We start from the raw sequence: 24,015 nt of genomic DNA, 5'->3' as shown, positions 1-24,015 counted from the left end.
AGTCCCCACAGTCCTCTCTCTGGATGCAGACGGCTGTCTCCATCACAAGACCATTGATGCTGGTCCGAATCACTTTGCTGTTGAAAAAAGCCACGTCTGTCAGAATTGATCATCATATAGTCTCGTTGCTGTGTGCAATGATCTCCTGGTCCTGCTCATTTCACTCAGCATCAGTTCCTGTCAGTCTCTCCAGGCCTCTCTGCAATCATTCTATTGATCATTTCTTACAAAACAATAATATTCCATAATATTCATATACCACAATTTATTCAGCTATTCTCCAACTGATGGGCATCCACTCAGTTCCAGTTTTTAACCACTACAAAGAGGGCTGCCACAAACATTTTTTTTTTGTTAAATTGAATTTATTTTTTACATTTTATAATTATAATAATTTTTTGACAGTACATATGCATGGGTATTTTTTTTTAACAGCATTATCCCTTGTACTCCCTTCTGTTCCAAATTTTGCCCTCTCTCCGCTCCCTCCCCTGGATGGCAGGCAGTCCCATACATGTTAAATGTGTTACAGTATATCCTAGATACAATATCTGTGCCACAAACATTGTTGCACATGTGGGTCCCTTTCCTTCCTCTAAAATCTCTTTGGGATGTGAGCTCATTCACAGCATCATGCAAAGATCCCTCACCTCGATTCAGAGGCTCTGGTCCAGAGTATCCGGGTTCTGCTCATGATCACCTGTGTCACACTGGGGGAATCCCTTCCCTTCTCTAGGTCTAGTTCCCTGACCCCTGAGTATAACGATGGAGAAGTTCCACGCTACTTCTAGCCCCCTCCCCCGTGATTCTGTGGGCTGAATCCTTTGGCTGCCTTGTTGTCTGGGGGCCCTTGGCTGTTTGGGGGCTCAGCTTGAGAAGCTCTAGACAAGGCGCTCCCGTGGCCTCTGTGACCCGGCCAGGCCCATGGGCTCTGGCTCCTGGAGCGGGCTGGGGCCCCCGGAGCCAGGCTGGGGAGCCGGACCCTGGCTTCCTACTTCTAACTCCTTCCCTCCATACCCAGAGTAACTGGCATGTCCTGTTCAGGTTGACTTGTCAAGGACATTCTAAATAGCCACTGTAAACTCCCCACTCTGGGGAGGGGGGCAGGGGGGGAGAGGCTGATTGGTGGAGCTCACACCTGGCCAGGTGCAGCGGAGCCGGAGGGGGAGACTCTGAGCAGAGGGAGAGCCTGCGCAGCCACAGGAGCACGGGGGTGAGTTGGTCAGAGGGGGTCTTTGGAAGCGGGGGGCCCAGCCACCAGTGGACCCTGAGGGAGTCTGGAGCGGGTGTGCAGCCGCTGGGGATGGGGGTGGGTGGGCGTGTGAAGTGGTCCAGAGAACAGCTCCGGTGAGCACAGGGGCCTCGACCAGGGTCCAGCTGAGCCATCTCCGACCCGTCCCTCTGGGCGTCCTCTCTAAGTGAGGGAGCTGGCCGGGGGGAGTTCCGGGGCCCTTCTCGGGGTGATTCCTGTCATTTTAGTTCTGAAACAAACTTCTTCTCTGTGGGGGCTGAGGGAGCCGGGGGCCAGTCCTAGGCGGGCTTGTCCTGCACTGTGCACACACACAATATACACCAAACACACACATCCCCATAAACACACTCACACACACACACACACACACACACACACACACACACACACACACACACACACTCCTCCCTCCTTCTCCCTTCCTGCTCTGAATCTTCCTCCTGACATGACCCAGCTTCCTCGGAGCCAGACTTGAATTGGGCCTCGGGAGGAAGGGCTCGGGAGCTCTTAGAGCCAAGCCTGAACCCAAATGGCTTGTAGAGAGGAGCCATTCCCACCCGTCATGTTAGCTGGCTGGGGTCGGGCACAGCCAGAGGTCGGGCACAGTTGGGGGCCGGGCACAGCTGGGGGGGGACCGGGCACAGCCAGGGGTCGGCCACAGCCGGGAGTCGGGCACAGCCGGGGGCCGGGCACAGTCGGGGGGGGCCAGGCACAGCCAGGGGTTGGGCACAGCTGGGGGGGCCGGGCGCCGCAGGGGGGGCCGGGGCACAGCCAGGGGCTGGGCACAGCCAGTGGCAGGTTGCTGTTCCTCCCACTCCCTCTTGACCCCTTGGAGCTGATTTTCAGGCTGGGGAGGGGCTGAGTGGGTGCTGGGGGGGAGAGCCCACAGAAGGCCCAGAGGGAGGGGCCGGGCTGTCCCCCAGGGTCCTCCTGTCTCTCCAAGCAGGGCCGATGATGGAGGATCTGGTGGGACTTCATGAGGGCGCGGCCGGAGAGCCCGTGGCCTTGCAGGAGCTGTGGGGTCCCTGCCCCAGGACCCAGCGCCAAATCAGAGGTGAGAGCCCCTGCTTGCCAGGCTCCTGGGCACCTCTCTCCAGGGGAGCCAGGGGGCAGCCTCAGGGGCTGTCTGGGTCCTGTCTCCCCCAGCTTGCCTTTCTCTGACCCGCCCCCTGCAGCTTCTCTTCCCTGCTGCTGCCTTTTTTAGAGGCCTCCTTCTGGCTCTGAGACCACCTCACCCCCTAAAAATAGCCCCTCCCCTAGGACTCAGAATGTGATCTCAGCCCCTGAGCTGGACGGGTGGGCAGAACGCCAGACTCCTTTCATCTGCCCCAGCACAATCACCGCCTAGCATCGCCTGGGAGAAGCGGCTCCCCAGATTCCCTGTGCTGCCAGGGAGAGGGGGGAGGGTCCTGGAGAAGGCAGGGCAAAGGGCTCTGCGCAGGGCTCGGGGGTGTTGTCCTGGGACATTGGAGCTGGATGGAGATGGACGGACCTCCCAAGAACTTGGCATAAGCTCAGGGAGAGGCTGAGTTGGGGCCGGGCCAGGGGAGTGGGCACAGGCTCCCCGGGTCTCCTGCCTGGCCTCCAGGGCCCTATCTCTCAATCCCTCTGCCCGTAGGGTCTAACTGGATTCGCTGCCAGCTCTTAGCACTAGGATGGCAGAAGATATATGGCAACCGGAGCTGGCACTGAGGGCCTGCCTCCTTCTCCCTCACCGGGCTATAAATACCCCACCCCAGCAATTCTCTGGGAGGCGGGGCACAAGTAGCTGGCCTCACTTGTCTCCATGCAACCAGAACCCCACGGCTGGCTGGGCACAGCCCCTCCCCTTCTGCCCTGCCACCTTCTCCAGCCTGGCAGCACGCCTTCTTCCAGTTCTGACTCCCTCATTCATGCTCGCTGGCTCTCCCAGACCTGAGGCTGTGGAGAAATCTGCCCTGGCGTGGTGCCCGCTGCCATGCCACCTTCCACTGGCAGGATGCCTCACTACACTGTTTGTTTTCCCCAGCGATACCCACTGGTCCTTCCCACCTGAGGCCAACAATGCCCTGAGGTTGGTCCTGACTTTCTCCCCTGGCTAGACTTCTGCCTAGGCTTCATTCTTCAGCCAGCCCAAGCCAGGCCTTCCAACAGCCCCCAGCCCCTGGACGTTCTGACTTTTACCCATGACTCTTCCATTTTGGCAGGTTTCCTGGAGAGAGTGAAGAGACAGCTCTTCCGGGTGGGCGAAGACTGGTATTTCTTGGTTGGCCTAGGAGTGCTCATGGCTATCATCAGCTTCACCATGAACTTTGCTGTTTCCAGGGTCGTCCATGGTAACTATGGGCACTGCCAGCCTCAGCAGCCCTGCCCGTTTATATCTTTGGAAGGAAGGGAAGGTCTTGGCCCAGAGTATCAGTAATGCCAGTGTGTTATCTGGCATGAGGCAAAGTACTATGTCCCCTTTTACATCACTGCATACCCCTTATTCTTCTTCCCTTTTATCTGTTTCCCTATGGGAAATCCTCCCCATTCCCTACTAGAAGAGTGGGTATGGTATTTTCAGAGTTAAATAATGTCAGAGCTGAGAGGGCCCTTAGAACCCGGGATGTCAGAGCTGGGAGGGCCCTTAGAATCCAGGATGTCAGAGCTGGGAGGGCCCTTAGAACCCAGGATGTCAGAGCTGGAAGGGTCCTTAGAACCCAGGAGGTCAGAGCTGGGAGGGCCCTTAGAACCCAGGAGGTCAGAGCTGGGAGGGCCCTTAGAACCCAGAATGTCAGAGCTGGGAGGGCCCTTAGAACCCAGGAGGTCAGAGCTGGGAGGGGACTTAGAACCCAGGAAGTCAGAGCTGGGAGGGCCCTTAGAACCCAGGAGGTCAGAGCTGGAAGGGTCCTTAGAACCCAGGAGGTCAGAGCTGGGAGGGGACTTAGAACCCAGGAGGTCAGAGCTAGGAGGGCCCTTAGAACCCAGGATGCAAGAGCTGGAAGGGTCCTTAGAACCCAGGAGGTCAGAGCTGGGAGGGGACTTAGAACCCAGGAGGTCAGAGCTGGGAGGGCCCTTAGAACCTGGGATGTCAGAACTGGGAGGTCCCTTAGAACAAAGAATGTTAGAATATAACATGTCAGTAACCACTCTTTTCTGATTGGACCCAGTCTATGTGTGTATGTTGGGGATTGGGGGTGGGCTGTTGTTAGTTTTAGTTCTGGATGCCACCTGACAGGAGGAATTATGACAAATCTGGTCACTGGTATGACAATCAGGGTGGCAGAAGGACTGGAGTCCATATCACGGGAGAAGAGTTTTGAGTTTCCTAGGAACTAGGATTGTGAAGTTAGGGGGAAAAAAAGAAATTTCAGGAGCACACGGTCATTGTCTGCAAGTATTTTGGAGAATTGACCATGGAAAAGGGATTCAATTTGTTCTGTTTGGTCCCAAAGGGCAGAACAAGTTTACAAGTGGTTGGAAGTCTTTTGAAGCCAAGGTTTACCCAATGTAAGAAAACTTTTTAACAACCAAGAATGTCCCAAAGCACAAGGAGCAGCCGTGGGGAGAGTGGGCAGAGAAGTCTTCAGATAGAGATTGGTCAACCACTTGGTCAAGGAGGTCATGGGGGAAATTTCTCTTTGGGAAGGGATTGACTAAATAAGCCCCAGTCAATGGAGACACTCTGTAAACTTAGAATAATGTTCAAGTCATCTAAATGCCTCCATTTTACAAAGGAGAAACAAAAGCCAGACAAGCAAAGTCTCTCTCTAAGTCAGTGGTCCTCCAACTTTGAAAACAGGGGGCCAGTTCACTGTCCCTCAGGCCGGACACTCTGTCTCCGCCCTTCAGCCCATTTGCCATAACCCGGCGGGCCCATAAACATCCTCAGTGGCCGCATCTGGCCCACGGGCTGTAGTTTGAGAACCCTTGCTCAAAGTCATCGGCAAACACCCCCATCTTGAATGGGAAGCTTACCATAACTTCTGGTTTCCGCCACTGTCCCCAATCCCAACCTCATCCTCTCCTTGGTGACTCTTGACCCTGACACCCACCCAAGCCAGGAGCTCAGGGGCACTTCTATGAACAGTATCAGACAGGGCACCTTCCAAACACCACACTTGAGCTGGCAAAGTCTTTTGGTCTACAACCCCCATGATCCTCTCTCTTAGCGCACATGTGGCTGTATCGAGAAATCGGCGACAGCCACCTTCTCCGCTACCTCTCTTGGACTGTGTATCCCATAGCCTTGGTCTCCTTCTCCACCGGCTTTTCCCAGAGCATCACTCCTTTTTCTGGAGGTAAGAACCATGGCCTGAGGTACCTTTTTTTCTGGGAAAAAGATAACAATAATAACAGGAATGGGTCATTTTTCATAGCATTCTCAGGCTTTACAAAATGCTTTCTTTATAATAACTCTGTGAAGAAGGCGGAATGAGATTTTTTTTTTCAAACAGAACAGAAAACCGAGACTTAGGGAGGATTAGTGGTTTACCCATGGTAACTCAGTGAATAAATGTTCAAGCTAGCATCTCTACTCATATGTCTTGATTTTAGCCTCAATGCAATTCATGTTCTTTCCTATCCTATGCTATCCTTCCTAGGGAAGTATCTCAGATTTCTGTATTGATTTATAGTTTTCTAAATGGTGTTTAAATACTTCATTTCAATGTGAAATTGATACACCTATGTGTATCATTATACCCATTCTGTAGATGGGGAAACTGAGACTCAGAGAGGCAGGGGTTGGGGTAGGACGGGGAGGATTGCCCATGATAAGAGCTTTTATGGAACCAATAGACTAGAATTCAGCTCTCTTGACTTCTTTTACATACAACTTTTTCACCTGTCATGACCAAGGTGATAATCTGGCTTTGGGTGTGATGTTAGAAGCCCACAGAAAAAGGCCACAGAAATGAAGGAGGCCTATTGGTAGCTGCCTATGAGGGAAGCCCTGAAACCAGAATCAAAATGTAGCTCTGGCACTTATCTGGGTGACCCTGGGCAAGGCATTCACCTCTCTGAGCCTCAGTTTCTTTTTCTATGAACTGAGGAAGTCATAGGATCATAGCTATCAATCTCAAAGGAACCTCAGAGGCCATGTAATCCAACCCCCTCATTTTATAGATGAAAAAACTGAGCCCCAGAATGGTCAAGTATTAGAGGCGGCATTTGAATACATGCCCTTGGATTCCAGAGCCCATATCACACAACCTTCTTGGGATTATGGATTGGGATGTGTGTGTGTGTGTGTGTGTGTGTGTGTGTGTGTGTGGTGTGTTTGTGTGAGAGAGACAGAGAGAGAGAGACAGAGACAGAGAGAGAGAGAGAGAGAGAGAGAGAGAGAGAGAGAGAGAGAGACAGAGACAGAGAGAGACAGAGACAGAGACAGAGAGAATGAGACAGAGAAAGACAGAGAGAGTGAGACAGAGACAGAGAGAGAAAGGGAGAGAGAGAGACAGAGAGAGAGACAGAGAGAGAGAGATAGAGAGAGACAGAGAAACAGAGACAGAGAGAGACAGAGAGAGAGACAGAGACAGAGAGAGACAGAGAGAGAGAATGAGACAGAGAGAGTGAGACAGAGACAGAGAGAGAAAGGGAGAGAGAGAGAGAGACAGAGAGAGAGAGAGAGAGAGAGAGAGAGAGAGAGAGAGAGAGAGACAGAGAAAGAGAGAGAGAGAGAGAGACAGAGACAGAGACAGAGACAGAGAGACAGAGAGAGACAGAGAGAATGAGACAGAGAGTGAGACAGAGACAGAGAGAGAAAGGGAGAGAGAGAGAGACAGAGAGAGAGACAGAGAGAGAGACAGAGAGAGATAGAGAGAGACAGAGAAACAGAGAGAGACAGAGAGAATGAGACAGAGACAGAGAGAGACAGAGAGAGTGAGACAGAGACAGAGAGAGAAAGAGAGAAGAGAAAGAGAGAGACAGAGAGAGAGACAGAGAGACAGAGAGAGACAGAGAGAATGAGACAGAGAGAGTGAGACAGAGACAGAGAGAGAAAGGGAGAGAGAGAGACAGAGAGACAGAGAGACAGAGAGAGAGAGAGAGAGAGAGAGACAGAGAGACAGAGAGACAGAGAGAGAGAGAGAGAGAGAGAGAAAGAGAGAGAGACAGAGACAGAGATAGAGAGAGAGACAGAGAGAGAAAGAGAGAGAGAGAGAGAGAGAGAGAGAGAGAGAGAGAGAGAGAGAGAGAGAGAGAGAGAGAGAGACAGAGAGACAGAGAGACAGAGAGACAGAGAGAGAGAGAGAGAGAGAGAGACAGAGAGAGAGAGAGAGAGAGAGAGAGAGAGAAAGAGAGAGAGACAGAGACAGAGATAGAGAGAGAGACAGAGAGAGAAAGAGAGAGAGAGAGAGAGAGAGAGAGAGAGAGAGAGAGAGAGAGAGAGAGAGAGAGAGAGAGAGAGATATGATGGGGGTGATGGGGGAGGGAAATTAGCAGATACCACCTTCAGCCCTGCCAGTTTTTGCTTCATGCTCATGAACAATAGATAGGATATTGCAAACTTATTGATCCTCAAGTGGCCCAATAACACCAGCTGACTCTCTTCTCAAATTCTCTCGGCTATTAGGCTCCGGACTCTCAGAATTAAAGGTCATTTTATCTGGCGTAGTCCTGGAAGATTACTTAGACATTAAGAACTTTGGGGCCAAAGTTGTGGGCCTCACCTGTACCCTGGCATGTGGCAGCACCATCTTTCTTGGCAAAGTGGTATGTGCCCTTAAGGTACAAGGGGTAGGGATGGATGGGGGGTAGGAACCATTTCTATGCTTCTGGGATGAGAGTGGGGCTGCTTGGCATGAGGGAAACGCCTGACTGGCTGTGCTCATCCACTCTTTCTTCTTCCCAGGGCCCCTTCACACATATTTGCTGCATGATTGCCTCCTACATGGGCAAGGTGCGCATTTCAGCCCTTGGAGAGTATGAGGTAAGGTCTGGGGCTCTGGGGGGTGCAATGTTTATCTTCTCAGGGGGTTGGCTCTCTTTTCTAGAAATCCCAGGAATCTGGCTGAAGTGTCTAGGAAAATGGGGACAGTAGGATAGCACAGAGTAACTACTGACCATATTAATCTCTGATAGTCTGGATTCTAAAGATTCTCCCAGCTCTGACACTCCATGTGCTAACATTCTCCTAGCTTTGACATTTTGTATTCTAAGGGCCCTCCCAACTGTGACATTCTATGTTCTAAGGGCCCTCCCAACTGTGACATTCTATGTTCTAAGGGCCCTCCCAACTGTGACATTCTATGTTCTAAGGGCCCTCCCAACTGTGACATTCTATGTTCTAAGGGCCCTCCCAACTGTGACATTCTATGTTCTAAGGGCCCTCCCAACTGTGACATTCTATGTTCTAAGGGCCCTCCCAGCTCTGACATTCTATGTTCTAATGGGCCTCTCAGCTCTGAAGTTCTTTGTTTTAACGGGCCTCCCAACTCGAACATTCTAGATTTAAGGCCCCTCCTATTTCAGACATCCTTTCTTCTAAGACCCCTCTCAGCTCTGACATCCCTTATTCTAAGGGTCCTTCTTGATCTGCCATTTTATATTCTAAGATTCTCTGACATTTTGTGCTCTATACTCTAACATCCTCCTAAATTCTGACATTCTATCTTTTAAGGTTTTTTTCTGCCTGAATATTTGTCATTCTAAAGCTCCTTTGAGGCAAATCTGACTCTTTGTGACCCCCACACCAGACCCTGCTCTCCTCCAGTTTCTCCCAAAGTCTGTCCAAATTCATGTTCGTTGCTTCCATGGCACTTTCCATCCATCTCATCCTCTGCTGTCCCCTTCTCCTTTTGGCCATTAATCTTTCCCAACATCAGGGTTTTCCCCAGTGACTTCTGTTTTCTCAATATGTGGCCAAAGTGTTTTAGCTTCCGCTTCAGTACAAAAGCCTGGTTTTAAATAATTCTTGCCAGCTAGGGTGAGGACATGCAGAACTGGGGGATGTCTGGAAGCAAGGAAAGGGATTGGACCCCCAGGTCCCAAGGTCTGTCTCTCTTTCCAGAACAAGATCAAGCAGAATGAGCTGTTGGTGGCGGCAGCAGCAGTGGGGGTGGCCACTGTCTTTGGGGCACCCTTCAGTGGTGAGACCTGGAAGGAGGGAGGGATGGAAGAACAAAGATCTGTCCTCTCCAACCCCTGGAACTTTTCCTTTCTCCAGGCCCCCTCCTCTCCCACATGCAAAGTTTTCTTGACTCTACCTTGGAACGGGCATTCACTCAAATTCCTGCTTTGACCCTGTTGCTTGGGATTCTGGGAGTTGTGTCCTGGTTAAGTCAAGCTACTAAAGAATTATGTGCTTCTTAAGTACATGCCTTATGCCCAAACCTTTGCATGAGACAGAAAAAATAAAATGGAAGTTCCTTCCCCTGAAGTGTTTAGGATCTAACTGGGGAGCATGATAAGAAAGTCACGGGGAAGCAATGTAAGACAGTATTAGAACTCATGCTATTAGAGCATTAGGAGCAGTGAAGGGACACTGTAATAATGCATATAGCACTGGACTTGGAATCTGGAGGACTCATCTTCCCGAGTTCAAATCCAGGTTCAGACATTAGCTGTTTGACCCTGGGCAAGTCATTTCACCATGTTTGCCTCAGTTTCTTTATCTGTCAAATGAGCTGGAGAAGAAAATGGCAAACTTACTAGCTGTGTGATCCTAGACAAGTCACTTTACCCTGTTTGCCTCAATTTGCTCATCTGTAAAATGATCTGGAGAAGGAAATGGCAAGCTTACTAGCAAGTCACTTCCCTCTGCTTGCCTCAGTTTTCTTATCTGTAAAATGAGCTGGAGAAGGAAATAGCAAAGCACTCCGATATCTTTGCCAAGAAAACTTCAAATGGGACATTAGAACAGGACACAAAATTAGGTAGTTCAGACTCTAAGAGCTTTAGAAATACAAGGAATAATGAGTAAGGCCCACTGCTATTGCTCTTTGCAAAAGAGTCTCCCCATGTATGTTGTATTAATGGTAAAAGGATTTTTATGTCCATCTTACAGATGAGGAGGCTGAGGTCCAGAGTATCCAAATTTGGCAATTTGGAATCAGAAGACCTGGGTTCAAAATGTGATTTGTCTCTCTAGGTCTCAGTTTCTTTATCTGTAAAATGATAGGGTTGGATTTGATGAACTCCAAGGTCCCTTCTAACTCTAGATCTGTGACTTCATCATTCAAGCCTGTATTGCCTACCTGCAGGCTCAGGGTTCTGAGCAGGGGTCACTCAGGGAGGGCTTCTCAGAAAAGGTAGGGTTTGAGCTAGTTTAAGTCCTACATTCTACCTTTGCCACCCTTTTTGATTGGGGACAGGAAGTAAGGGAAGGGACAAGGAGGCTTCTTGTAGCTGGGAACTCCAGTTGGGGCTGGGGTGGGTGCTCATGGCTGGGAACTCCAGCTCGGAGTGGGGGACAGTTAGTAGCTAGCAGGCGTGGTGGAGAGGCTGGACTGAGCCTCTTGTGGCCATCCCCTCCCCTCCGACAGGGGTCCTGTTCAGCATCGAGGTCATGTCCTCCCACTTTGCTGTCTGGGATTACTGGAGGGGCTTTTTCTCTGCGGTCTGCGGCGCCTTCATGTTCCGGCTCCTGGCTGTCTTCAACAGTGAACAAGGTGAGTGGAATCCCAGCATCCTCCTACAGGATGTCAGGAAAATAGACTTCAGGGCTCCATGTTTGTGATTGGGGGTGGGGTTTCTGCTCTCCAGGACCTTCTTTAAGCAAGTGGAAGAGGATTTTACTTGGTTTTTCATGGCCCCAGAAGGTAGAACCAGAGCCAGAATGAATGGGAGTGACAAAGAGACCCACTGAGGCTGGATATCAGGATATTCTCATCCTTAGAGCTCTTCAAGCAGAGACCAAAAATAACCACTTGCTTAGGATAGTTGAAGGGTTACCTGTCTAGGTATTTAAGTTGAATTTGATATACTCTAAGGTAACATCCTGTCTGGAGTCAGAAAGAGTCATTTTCCTCAGTTCAAAACCAGCCTCAAATGCTTAGTAAATGTGTGGCCCTGGTGGTCTAGTCACTTTGCCTCAGTTTACCTCACTGTTTACCTCAGTTTACCCATCTGGAAAATGATCTGGAGAAGGAAATAGCAAATCACTCCAGTATCTCTGCCAAGAAAATCTCAGAAGGAATCACAGTCAGACAGAACTGAAAAAGAACAAGTTTCCTTCCAGCTTTGAGAGTCTATGATTTTATGGGAACAGTGGGACACAATGTCAATTAGGGTCAAGATATATTAGTCTTTGAATGGCATTAAAGAGTTTTTGGAGATTTCATGTTGGGCAAGGAGATACCCTTGCAGGGGCTTGAAAAATTGGGGTATAAGAACAGGGTATAGTAAGCTAAAGATCTGAGTATAATTCCTTTAACAATTTTTTTTCCCTAGAGACCATCACCTCCCTCTTCAAGACTAGATTCCGAGTAGATATACCTTTTGACCTACCAGAAATCTTCTTCTTTGTACTGCTTGGGTGAGTAGATACAAACAGACCCAGAAAGATGAATGGATCCTTGGCTAGGCTCAGGTAGGCCTTCCCATTTTGGGGGTGCTCCTGGCGTGCATGCCCTCCTTTCCTCCTGGGGAGAATGGCATTATGAACCCCAGGCTCTACAGATACGAGGGGACAGTAGTCCTGCTGACTTATTTCTGGGGTCCCTGGGCAGGGGCATAGCAAGGGGATCTGTGCTGGAGCTCAGGGTTCCTCTTGCCCACTCTTTCCAGGTTTGTCTGCGGGATCATGAGCTGTGCCTACCTCTTCGGCCATCGGCGATTTGTGATGTTCGTTCGAACAAACTGCATCACCAAAAATCTGCTTGCAACAGAGTATGAACAAGAAACGAGGAGCTGGCGAGAGTTGGGGGGCTGGTGTTTCCTGCTACAACTCTTCCTGAGCTCCCTTCCTGAGCTAAACTGGGCCCCCTTCCCTGGTTCTGAGCCCCTAGCCCTGCTGGACAATTCTTATGCCAAAGGCTAGGCCCAATCAATCAACATTTATTCAGTATCTATAAAACTTAAATACAAATTTAAATATTTAAATACAATGCTAAAATATATCATGAAAAAACAGAACTCAGTGGAAAAGATGCTAATGGGAAAAATTGAAGGCAAAGAAAAAGGGAATGGAAGAGGATAAGATGGATATAGTGTCATGGAAACAACTAACATGAGCATGGACAGACTTGAGAGATAGTGGAGGAGAGCAGGGTCCAGGGGCTCACAAAGAGTAGGACGTGGCTGAATCACCAAACAACCACAAAAGCACCTACTACGTTCCAGGCATTATATGAAATTCTGAGGATTCAAAGAAGCAAAAAGTCCCTTGTCCTTAAGAAGCTTCCATTTAATGGAAGAAGAGATTAAGGAGAGGTATCTGGAAATTGGGGTGAGGTGGGGAAAAGTCAGTTAACAAGCATTTATTAAGTGTGCGGAACTTTGGGCTAAGAACCAGGGATACAAAAAACAAAACAAAACAAAACAAAACAGAGTTCCTGCCTTCAGGGAGCTTACATTCAAATGAGATAAGTAGCTTCTAGGTAGATCTGGATCTATAAAGAGCCTCTGGAAGGCACTCTGAGTGGGAAGTCTTGAGAAGAGGGCCCTGAATTCCCAGAAGCCCTCTCTGGCCCCTAGATAGGGGGAAAGAATGGAGTAATCCTGGCTACCTTTCTCTCCCTTCCAGCAAGCCTCTGTATGCAGCCCTGGTGGCACTAATCCTGGCCTCCATCACCTATCCACACAGCCTGGGACGATTTATGGCTTCTAGGGTAAGAGGAAAATGAGGGGGCAGAGTTAGGTCCCCTCAGTTTAAGTCTGTGCTTCCCCCTTTATCTCACCAGAGCCCTTTATTACACGGTATAAGCCCTCAAATAGCTTTCAGTCTAGATGGGGAGCCAGGACCCCCAGATACCAACTACACTACACAGAGAATGCTAAGTGCCAGGAAAAGGGAAGAGAAGCAAGGTTTATTCTTCCTTTTGGTCTGATTTTTTTGTACGACATGACAAATATGGAAATATGTGTTAAAGTATTGTACATATGTAACCTATATCAGATTGCTTTGCTGTCTCAGGGAGAGGGAGGTTAGGAAGGAGGGAGAAGAAATGAGAACAATTGATACAAATGAAAGTTGAAAACTATCTTAACATGTATCTGGAAAGATAAAATACCATTAAAAGAGGGAAAAAGATATTGGGGAAAAAAAAGGAAGAGGAGAAAATAAGCATTGATTAAGCACCTACTATATGCCAGGCGTGATATACAGCCCTTTATAAATCTTATTTCATTTGATCCTTGTAACTACCCCATGAAATAAATGCTTTTATTATCTTTGTTTTAAAATTGAGGAAACTGAGGTAGAAAGAGGTGAAGGGACTTTTTTTTAGGATCACATAACTAATAAGTGTCTGAGACTGGATTTGAACTCAGGGCTTCCTGACTCGGGACCAGAGCTCTTTTCATGCACTGCCAGCCGCTTCTGTCTATGAGGAGCAGAGATTGGTGCAATAGTTGAGGAGGTTCAATCACGGTGGGCAGGGGTCATGGGGAAGTTTCCCTGGATGAGTAGGGGGAGAGAGAAAGAAAATATATTATCATTCCCATCTCTATCCCCAGCTGTCTATGAATTTGTACCTGAATTCACTGTTTGACAACCAGTCTTGGGCTCTGCTCTCCCGGAATTCCTCTCCTGAATGGCCCCCAGAGGTGGACCCCAACAACCTATGGTTTGAATGGTACCACCCCCAGTTTACCATTTTTGGCACCCTCACCTTCTTCCTGGTCATGAAGGTGAGTGTTCCCCCTCGGCCCCCAAAGCTTCCTTGCCACCTTCTCTAACCCGGCAGTGTCCCCCTCTTCCTCCCCTGACCTCCCTGGCCTGCTGCTGCTGCTGAGGAGTTAGCCGGGCCGGCCTGGCGGAGACAGCTTAGACTCTGGAGCCAGAAGACCTGGCTTAAGACCCCGGTTCAGACTCCCTGTGTGAAGGGAGGAAAGCTACTCTATTCTCCAGACTTCCTTTCCTCATTCATAGTCCTTGGCATTTGGGATTCCTGCCAGTGATGACCTTCTGAAAGATCTTTTGCCTCCATGTGGGTGCCCTTGTGCTGTTCTTTTTATTCCCAGGCCTTTTGAAAGGGACTACCTCCCTTGGGCACTCCCCTCCCCAGCCATCTGCCTCTCTACTCCCTTCGCCACCCTTTGCCCAGCCAGCACCAGCCCAAGAGCATCCCCTCACCCAGCCCTCTCTCCCTCCTCGCTCCTTCACATATCTTATCTGCTGGGCATCCCCTAGAGCATGCCCTGACCTGGGCCCTGACTCTGCCCACAGTTTTGGATGCTGCTTCTCGCCACCACGATACCTATGCCGGCTGGATACTTCATGCCTGTATTTATCTATGGTGAGTCTGAACCCACCAGAGGTGGTTGGAATTCTATGATCCTTAGCAAATCTACTCCTTCCATGCCCAGAACGTGTGGTAGAGACCTGGGATCCTGCTGGATGCCTCAGAAGCCATCCACTCAGCAAATCCTGGCAGAAAATAATATGAGGAATGGGCACTGTGACAGCTACAGAAGCTAATGTGATCTTAGCTTGTGATAAGGGAGGCAAAAAATCCAGAACGAGGAAGAGTGATAAGTCCCCATGCATCCTGTCCTGGGCAGGCCACATTTAGCATTTCTCTTCAGTTCTGGGCACCAGAGAAAACATTCTCAAGAGAGAGCACATAGAGGAAAAGGGGTCCAGGATAGTGAAGAGAGAACTGAAAAAGTGGAAAACTGGGAACTTGTGGGATCCCCTTCTAGAAGTCTTTAAACAGAAACTGGATGGCTCCTTAATGGGACCATTATAAAAGGGACTCCTGCTCAGGCAGAATGGAATAGATGCCCTGGATTTGTTATATTATTATATTTTATTATTAGATTACATTCAATGTTATAGAACTCAGTTTCCTTGTTTGTAAAATGGATTCATTGCCTCCAAGGTCTAAAGCTGAATTTATATTTCTGTGATTCTGAGGACTAGACCAGGGGGCTTCTGACTGAGAGTGTTCTGCTCTGTAATTTTATCTTAAGGACAGTTTGGGCACATGGAAAGACTTTAAGGTCTTTTGGGCATAGAGCAGATCCCGTCACTTCTCACCCCTCTCCTACTCTTTGCCAGGAGCTGCCATGGGACGAATTTTTGGAGAGATCCTGGCGGTCATCTTCCCAGAGGGCATCAAGACGGATGATGGGGTCGTCAACACCATCCTCCCTGGGGCATATGCCGTGGCAGGTAAATTTCTCAAAGAATGTTAACCAAAGCTGAGCCTCTGGGGCAGGGTCTGGTCCACGGCCAGTCTTGTGCAAGGACAAAAGTCTTCCCTAGAGCTGCCCCCAGACTCTCCCTGACTTAGGCCTTTGGGCCCTGGGGAGGTTAAAGACAGAGGTCCCAGAAGGTAGAGAGGAGGCTGGGTCACGGGGTCTGGGGCTAACTCCCAGCTCAGCCTGGATGTTCTCCCCCCAACTCCTTATAGGAGCAGCTGCTTTCTCAGGAGCGGTGACCCACACGATTTCCACGGCCCTGCTGGTCTTCGAGCTGACGGGCCAGTTCGTTCACGTGCTGCCTGTGCTGATGGCTGTGCTTGCGGCCAACGCTGTGTGTCAGAACTTCCAGCCCTCCTTCTATGACAATGGCATCATCCTGAAGAAGCTTCCCTACCTGCCCCGGGTCGTAGGGCGCAAACTCAAGTGAGTCCTAACCCTCAACTGAGTGGTGGGAGGAGGCCTCCTTCTGTGGAGCCGACCTCCTGGCTCTGAGCTCTCTGCTGCCAACTAAACATGCAGCCTGGAACAGTTTCCTTACCTGGAAAATGAGTGGATTGGACTAGAAAGATAAAATCCCTTCCAGCTTCAGCATCAAATGCCACAGTCCTGGCTCTGATATTCTACCTTCTAAGGGTTTCCATCATTCTGACATTCTCTGTTATAAGGATCTTTCCAGCTCTGACCTCCTGGCTTCTAAGGGCCCTCCCAGCTCTGACCTCCTGGGCTCTAAGGGCCCTCCCAGCTCTGACATCCCGGGTTCTAAGGGTCCTCCCAGCTCTGACCTCCTGGCTTCTAAGGGCCCTCCCAGCTCTGACCTCCTGGGTTCTAAGGGCCCTCCCAGCTCTGACCTCCCGGGTTCTAAGGGCCCTCCCAGCTCTGACCTCCCGGGTTCTAAGGGCCCTCCCAGCTCTGAAATCCTGGGTTCTAATGGCCCTCCCAGCTCTGACATTCTGGGTTCTAAGGGCCCTCCCAGCTCTGACCTCCCGGGTTCTAAGGGCCCTCCCAGCTCTGACCTCCCGGGTTCTAAGGTTCCTCCCAGCTCTGACCTCCTGGGTTCTAAGGGCCCTCTCAGCTCTGACCTCCTGGGTTCTAAGGTTCCTCCCAGCTCTGACCTCCCGGGTTCTAAGGGCCCTCCCAGTTCTGACCTCCTGGGTTCTAAGGGCCCTCCCAGCTCTGACCTCCTGGGTTCTAAGAGCCCTCCCAGCTCTGACCTCCTGGGTTCTAAGGGCCCTCCCAGCTCTGACCTCCTGGGTTCTAAGGGATTCTGAAGCTCTAGTAATTCTTTCAGCCCTCGTGATTCCTTACATCTTCTGTTTCTGGAGTAGACCAGAGGGAGTCTTTGCCTAGTCCTGGCCCTCCATCCTCACCATGGTACCCTCTTCTCCCAGATTCCCATGGCAGCAAAAATGCTCTACTTCTGCTCTTCCCTGATGGGGTCTCCTTTGTCCACAGCTCCCACTGGGTGACTGCCGAACTCTTCATGAACCCAAATATCACCACCCTGGCTAAAGATTCTCCCTTGGATGAAGTGGTCAAAACTGTGACCTCCACAGAAGCTGCTGAATTCCCACTGGTGGAGAGTGAAGGTGAGCTGTGGGAGGGAATGGGCTGGACAAGCAATTATTCCCCTTCCTTTCCCTCTATTCTTCTGCCTGGAGGAGAAAAGGCTGGGGATGGAAGAGGGAGAATCTTTTATTAAGCACCTACTGTCTATAAGGCTCCAAAGGTAGAAAAGATACAACACTGTCCCTGCCAACAAGGACTTTGTGGTCTGATGATGAGACGGATAAATACCCACGTAACGATGACACCAGGGAGAGGAAGATGAAGCGTAATGGAGAAGTCCAAATAGTGTAGCACAGTTAGCCAGAGGACCTGAATTCCAATCCCACCTGAGATGTCCTCTTCAATCACTTAAGCTTCAATTTTCTCCTCAGTAAAATGAGGGTGTTGGATTTCATGGCTTCTGGGGCTCTTCCAGGTTCACATCTATAATGCTATAGTCCCATATCACTTAAGTGTCTTCAGCCTCAGTTTCCCCCTCTGTAAAATGAGGAGGTTGGACGTGCCTCTATAGGACAGATATGTCTGGTGACAAATACTATCACCCCACTGTGTAATAAAGAATTTGAAGAGGGAGAAATGACTTTTCCCCTAGTGGAGAAGGAGGTTGGTCAGGAAAGGCTTCATGGAGCAGCCCATGGTGCTTGATTTGAACCTTGAAGGAAGGGAAGCACTTTCACAAATGGATGTATGGAATTCATTCTAGTGTGGGGCGGGCTAGCCAATGGGGTTAGTGTAACTTTGCTTGGCCCATAAGGGCAGGGGCAGGTAGGAGCAATGGATAGGGATAGAGATAGAAAGAGACAAACAGAGAGAAATATATGTCATTTATATATATATATATATATATATTTATTTATTTATTGCTGAGGCAATTGGGGCTAAGTGACTTGTCCAGGGTCACACAGCCAGGAAGTGTTAAGTGTCTGAGACCAGATTTGAACTCCTGACTTCAGGGCTGTTGCTCTAACCACTGCGCCACTTAGATGCCCCAAGACAGAGATATTGAATAAGAAAGATATTGAGAAGGAGAGAGAGGAGAGGAGAGAAAAGAAAACATTCAATCTCAGTGTCAGTAAAAGTTTCCTAATAGTTTGAGTCATCCCAAGATGGAATGGGAGGCTTTGATGGGGGGCTGCTGCAGGGGCATTGGTAGATCAGGAATGACTCAAACTGATTGATCTCTGAGATCTCTTCCATAATTAAAGGTCCAGTTCAGCTGGAACATAATGTCCATGAGAGCAAATGAAAATGAGCTGGGAAAAATAAGGACAAGACAAATCCCAGAGGGCTTTGAATGCCAGGGTCAGTTTTGCTTTGGGGGATTTTTGAGTAGATAATTATAGGCTCACAGATTCAGAGATGGGAGAGATATCAGTCTGAGACCAATAGACAAGGTACAGGGAGGTGGCAGGACTCACAGATAGCAGATCCAGGATTTGACCACAGGTTCACAATTCCAAATCATCCTTTGCTCTACTGTCCCAGACTGCTTCCCCAGTAGCTAACATTTCACATGATGCTCTCAGGTTTGAAGAGGATTGTGGAGATTATCTCCTCAGTGGGATGAGGGATGATTCCAGAGGGGACAGAGGGGAGGCAGGAAAGCCGATTTTAAAGGGTTAGAGCAAGAACCTAGGTGAATTCTACCTCAGCTGTGTGTCTATGAAAAATCCACATAACCTCTCCAAATGTGTTTTATTCACTCTAAATTGAAGAGATCAAAGGTAGCAAACATCCAGTGCTGCTGACTGGGGCCAAATTAGATTCAAATATAATTGGGAAATATTTAATAAAAAAATAAAAGTACAACAGAATGCAGACAATCAAGTTGCCCATTTGGGGATTTTTACGTGTTATTTAGTGGCCCTCATATCTACTTGAGTGCTCTAGGAATCTACAAGGTCTCTTCCAGCTCTGAAATTCTATGAGTCTAAGTTAGGGTTAGTGAGAAGAAAGAAAGCATCTTGGGTCTTTCCACAAGGTCTCCCTCCTCTTTAATTCCCCACCTCTGGCTCCCCCCTCCTCTAGCTGTCCTCCTGATGCATGGCCCTGCACCCATTTTTAAGATTGACTAGAATTCTCACTCCAACCAAATGCGCCTCTTTTCTCTCCCCTCTCCTTTTTCCTGCTTCAGAATCCCAGATCTTGGTGGGCATAATCCAGAGAGCCCAGCTGTTGCCATTCCTCCAGGCAGAGCCAGCCATCCAGACACCTGGACACCAGGTGGGAGAAGATGTTGGAGGCAATCTCTAAGCCTACCCAAGATAAAGAGTGGTGGGAGGAGATATCCAAATTAATCTTCCAAAGGAGGAAGTATAATGTGAAGAGAGGGAAGAAGAGAAGGTCAGGCTTGAGGAACTTGGGGAACTCTCCACTGGAAAATCCTGGGGCGGGGGCAGGGGAAGAAGGGGTTTAGATCTATATGGAACAACAGGGAGCCCTGCTCCCAAGTGGCAGCCTGTCCAAAAAGATCTGTAGGGGCAGACAGTGTGGCTTAGTACACGCAGAGCTCTCAGTGGAGTCAGGAAGACTTTGATGACTTTGGAAGTCAGTCAGTCTCTTTGTCACCCAGATGACTTTCTAAGTTATAAAGACTATAAAAATTCTGCATTGATAGAAATTGCTCTTCACTAGGAGATTCATATAGGATCAGATCTCAGATTTGGAATGAAAGAAAGAAAAGAAAAAAGAAAGAAGGAAAGGAAAGAAGGAAGAAAAGAAAGGAGGGAAGGAAGGAAGAAAAGAAAAAAGGAAAGAAGGAAGGCAGGAAGAAAAGAAAGAAGGAAGACAGAAAGGAAGGAAGGAGGAAGAAAGAAAGAAAAAAGAAAGGAGGGAAGGAAGGAAGAAAAGAAAGGAGGGAAGGAAGGAAGAAAAGAAAAAAGGAAAGAAAGAAGGAAGGCAGGAAGAAAAGAAGGAAGGAAGGCAGGAAGAAAAGAAAGAAGGAAGACAGGAAGGAAGGAAGGAGGAAGAAAGAAAGAAAAAAGAAAGGAGGGAAGGCAGGAAGAAAAGAAAGAAGGAAGACAAAGGAAGGAAGGAGGAAGAAAGAAAGAAAAAAGAAAGGAGGGAAGGAAGGAAGAAAAGAAAAAAGGAAAGAAGGAAGGAAGGCAGGAAGAAAAAAAAGAAGGAAGACAGGAAGGAAGGAGGAAGAAAGAAAAAAGAAAAGGGAAGGAAGGAAGGAAGAAAAGAAAAAAGGAAAGAAGGCAGGAAGAAAGGAAGGAAGAAAAAAGGGAGGGAGAGAGAAAGGAAAGAAAGAAAAAAAGGAAAGAAGAATGCATGAAGAAAGGAAGAGAAAGAAAAAAGAAGGGCTTGGAGAGGGAAGAATAAAAGGAGAAAGGAAGGAAGGAAGGAAAAGAGGAAGGGAAGAATGAATGCAAAAAAAAGAAGGAATAGGAAGAAAGAAGGGAAAGAAGGAAGGGAGATAGGGGGAAAGGAGGGAAGAACACGCTACAATATCCTTTCTATCCAGTTTAATCAGGTCGGGGGTAGACATTCTGGGGGCTGCTCCCTTACCCTTCACTTTCTTACCCTCACAGTGGCGTCTCCATGATGTCCTGTCTGGGGGCTGCCCCGTGGAGCCTGTGACCCTACAGCTGTCACCTCAGACTTCTCTCCACCAGGTAAGTACCTAGGCACGGGCCAGGCAGAGAACGGGGTGCTATGAAGAAGGTGCTTTCAGAGTGCAGATGAGAACTAAGTGAAGGTGCGAGCTGTTGTCTGGAGACCTGCAAAGGACGTGGATTTGGGTCCAGCTCTGGCTTAGACATTTACTAGCCCATTTACTATTTATTATGAATGAATTGATTGAAATGCTGGTTCAAGGATTGGCATAAATTTGAAGGAAAATTCTACCCGTAAATAAAACTGTTAGAAGCCAAGGCCTGTTCTTTTTCTCCATGTACTGATCTGCCCACCTTCTTTACTCATACTTCTTCATGTCCTTACCACCTAAGTCCCTGAAAGCTAGTCTCTTTTGCTGGCCTGAGAATCTTGTTGGGAAACATGGATCTAGAGGATTGAGCTTTTTTAGAGGAACCCCTTTAAATCCAAGGATCCCACTTAAGGCAAGAGTAGACAATCTCAATTGCACCAGAGTCTCTTAGAGGAGAACCAGAGGTGTGCCTCAGTTTGCTCATCTGTGAAGTGGGAATCTCTGCCCTGCTAGGGACACCCTGGTGAGGAGGGGGAGGGTGTTTGGGGAGCCATAGATTGCCAGACCTCGTTGTTAATTCTATGCATTGGCCCTGGACTACCATTAGCACAGGGAGAAGGCAGGAATAAGGAAAACTCATAGGATTGTATATGTAGAGGCAGAGATGCTAGAAATTATAATTAGCATTTATATAATGCTTCACAAATACTACCAAATTTTACCTAACAACAATCCTCGAAGGTCGGTGCTACTACCCCCATTTTACAGATGACAAATTAAGGCAGGAAGAAGTGAAGTGACTTGTTTCAGGACCATACAACTAGTAAGTGAGGCTGGATTTGAACTCCGGGTCCACTGTACTACCCAGCTGTCTCACTTACTCTCCCTCCCACTCCTACTCTGTATTGATTCCCCTTATCGATCTTGTAGAAAACTTCTTATTTACATTAGTGTGAGTTCTCAAGGGCAGGGACTTTTTTCCTTTTTTTTTTTTTTTTTTTTTTTGGTATGCCTAGGGCTTAACACAGTGCCTGGTACACAGTAGGTGCTCAATAAATGCTTGCTGACTGATTCGCCCAGAGTATCTTGACCTAGATCAGAAGTCTGTACACTTTAGACTTTGGGCGAGTCCCTTCAGCTTTCTGGGTCTGTCTCCACCTCTATAAATGAGGGAGGACATTAGGAATGTCCCTTCCCAGCATCCTTGGGATCCACTTCCCAGCCTCCCAATTCCCCACAGCTGGGAAAGGTCTTATGTGGGAGCGGCCTGGCCTCTGCTGGCCAGTTTAGGAACTACAGGACAATGTGCTCTTTCCCTACCCCTCCATCCTCACCTCTTCAGGCTGGGGAAAGTGAGGCACAATGCGAAGGAGGGTCTTGCCAAAGGGGACCTGAGAGTCCTTTCTCTTACCATACAGCCCCGTCTTGTTCAGCTCTCCCTTGGCCCTAGGCAAAATTCATCTTTCCAGAACCCCACCTCCCCCCCATCCTTTGTGGACTAAATCCACCTCTCTCCCCCTCAGGTTCATCACCTCTTTGAACTCTTGAAAATGCGGAGAATCTTGGTGACGTCGATGGGTCGAGTGGTGGGCTTCATCTCCTGGGTGGAGGTACCAGGGGCGGGGAAGGGAGGGACGGGCTGAGGAGGGCAGTGATCTGGGACCATTCCAGGGGTCAGCTCCGGGCCCTGACTCATGAAGTTTCTACATCAGCTCCTTGTCCAAGGGGCAACACAGGTCTCAGGGGTTCCCAGGGAGGGGTGCGGATTTGGTTCTAAATTCTAGGTTCTAGACCAAGGAGCTTGGGGCCAGAAAGGCCCTGTTTTGATTTATGAGTAATCTGCCCAATTTTCTTTTCTTCTCTAGTTGAAGAAGGCCATTGCTGACCTGGCGAACCCTCCGGCTCCTAAATAAGGCAGCCGGTGGAGGAGAAGCCCACCGGCCCCATCCTCCTGGCTCGATCCAGGAATTGGGGGGCTACTAGCACCGCCTCTCTCGTGTACTAATGGCCCTGAGGCTCCTTCACTCACACAGCCCTCACCCCCAAGCCCACTCCCTCTTCTGTGGGGAAAATTCTAGATCCAGAAGATCATTGTGTTCCTCAGAAGGCATCGTGCCCACTTCAGCGGGTGTAAGCACCTTGAGGGTAGGGGTCATTGTCCATCTTGCCTTTACAGCCCCTGTTCCAAGCATAATGCCACGTGCATGCTTAATAAATGCTCACTGAATTACACGGGATCTCTTCGTTTCTGTTAACCTTTGTTAACCCAGTTAGCATAAGGGATTTGACCCAAATCATGCAAAGTGGGAAATCAGGATTTGGAATCCAGATCCCCAGGATTTTCTTCACTGTTACATTCACTGTCCTTCAGATTCCAGGGGCAGCTTTAACCAATTTATTTTGGTCTTCCTGTAAGAAGTTTGAGGTAAGAGCATATCCTGCCCCATTCCCCTAGAGGCAAAGGCCTGTCCAGGGCAGAGCTTCTATGCAGAAGGTTGGGCAAATGTACAGGGTTCTGGGGCCTCTGTCCATTGGGCACTCCCGGTACTCTCACCAGGAAGAGGAGCTGAGATGGGGCTGTGAAACTTATTCCTCTTTATCTCCCTTATAAAAAGGAGGGGCTTTCTCCACCCCCCACATACCCCAGCATCCTATATAATAGCATGTTCCTATCATTGTCTTCTTCCCTCAATCCTGTGTTGAAGGAACCTTAAGCTAAAAGTCGTCTGGACTTCCGCTATTTATAATTTCAGCATTGTAAATCTGGAAGATGAAATCTTCTTTATTCTGTTTCCCAGAAGAAATAGGGTTGCCCTCATATAAGCAAGCTTTTTGCCTCTTGTCTGCTGCCAGTCCCAATGGGTGAAAGTAAAATGGGGCTAACAAGGTGGTGTCCATGGTGTAGCTCCTACACAAGTAAATAAAGCCTCAGCTGGCTCCCCATCTAGATTTTTTTTTCCTTTTCTTTCCTTTCCTCCCCTTCCCCCCTTCCCCTCTTCCCTCCTCCCCCTTCCCCTTTCCCTTTCCCCTTCCCTCCCTTCCTTTCTTCCTTTATTTCTTTTTCTCCTCCTCCCTCCCTCCCTCCCTCCCTCCCTTCCTCCCTCCCTCCCTCCCTCCCTTCCTTCCTTCCTTCCTTCCTCCCTCCTTCCCTCCTTCCCTCCTTCCCTCCCTCCCTCCCTCCCTCCCTCCCTCCCTTCCTTCCTCCCTTCCTTCCTTCCTTCCTTCCTTCCTTCCTTCCTTCCTTCCTTCCTTCCTTCCTTCCTCCCTCCCTCCCTCC

General features: G+C 49.0%; 1 protein-coding gene across 2 annotated transcripts; it reads left to right on the top strand.

Moving 5' to 3' along the window:
- The first annotated feature begins 1,124 nt into the window (after positions 1-1,124).
- CLCNKB (chloride voltage-gated channel Kb) lies at positions 1,125-22,975 on the top strand. Of its 2 annotated transcripts, none has more exons than XM_074306164.1 (20): positions 1,125-1,213; positions 2,199-2,306; positions 3,439-3,567; positions 5,386-5,514; positions 7,788-7,927; positions 8,067-8,144; positions 9,225-9,303; positions 10,699-10,824; positions 11,606-11,690; positions 11,942-12,043; positions 12,900-12,984; positions 13,832-14,005; positions 14,544-14,613; positions 15,378-15,491; positions 15,733-15,946; positions 16,976-17,109; positions 19,224-19,312; positions 20,623-20,706; positions 22,262-22,348; positions 22,604-22,975. In XM_074306164.1, the coding sequence occupies exons 2-20, from the start codon at positions 2,204-2,206 to the stop codon at positions 22,649-22,651; spliced, it is 2,070 nt and encodes a 689-aa protein (XP_074162265.1). In that variant the 5' UTR covers positions 1,125-1,213; positions 2,199-2,203; the 3' UTR covers positions 22,652-22,975. The 2 variants fall into 2 exon arrangements, with proteins under 2 accessions (XP_074162265.1, XP_074162264.1); XM_074306163.1 differs by lacking the exon at positions 1,125-1,213 and adding an exon at positions 1,712-1,847.
- The last annotated feature ends 1,040 nt before the right edge of the window (positions 22,976-24,015 follow it).

This window comes from Sminthopsis crassicaudata, chromosome 3 (assembly GCF_048593235.1).
Source record: "Sminthopsis crassicaudata isolate SCR6 chromosome 3, ASM4859323v1, whole genome shotgun sequence".
Lineage (NCBI taxonomy): Eukaryota > Metazoa > Chordata > Mammalia > Dasyuromorphia > Dasyuridae > Sminthopsis > Sminthopsis crassicaudata.
Note: the sequence above shows the minus strand (reverse complement) of the source record. Positions and strands in the feature narration are given on the sequence as shown.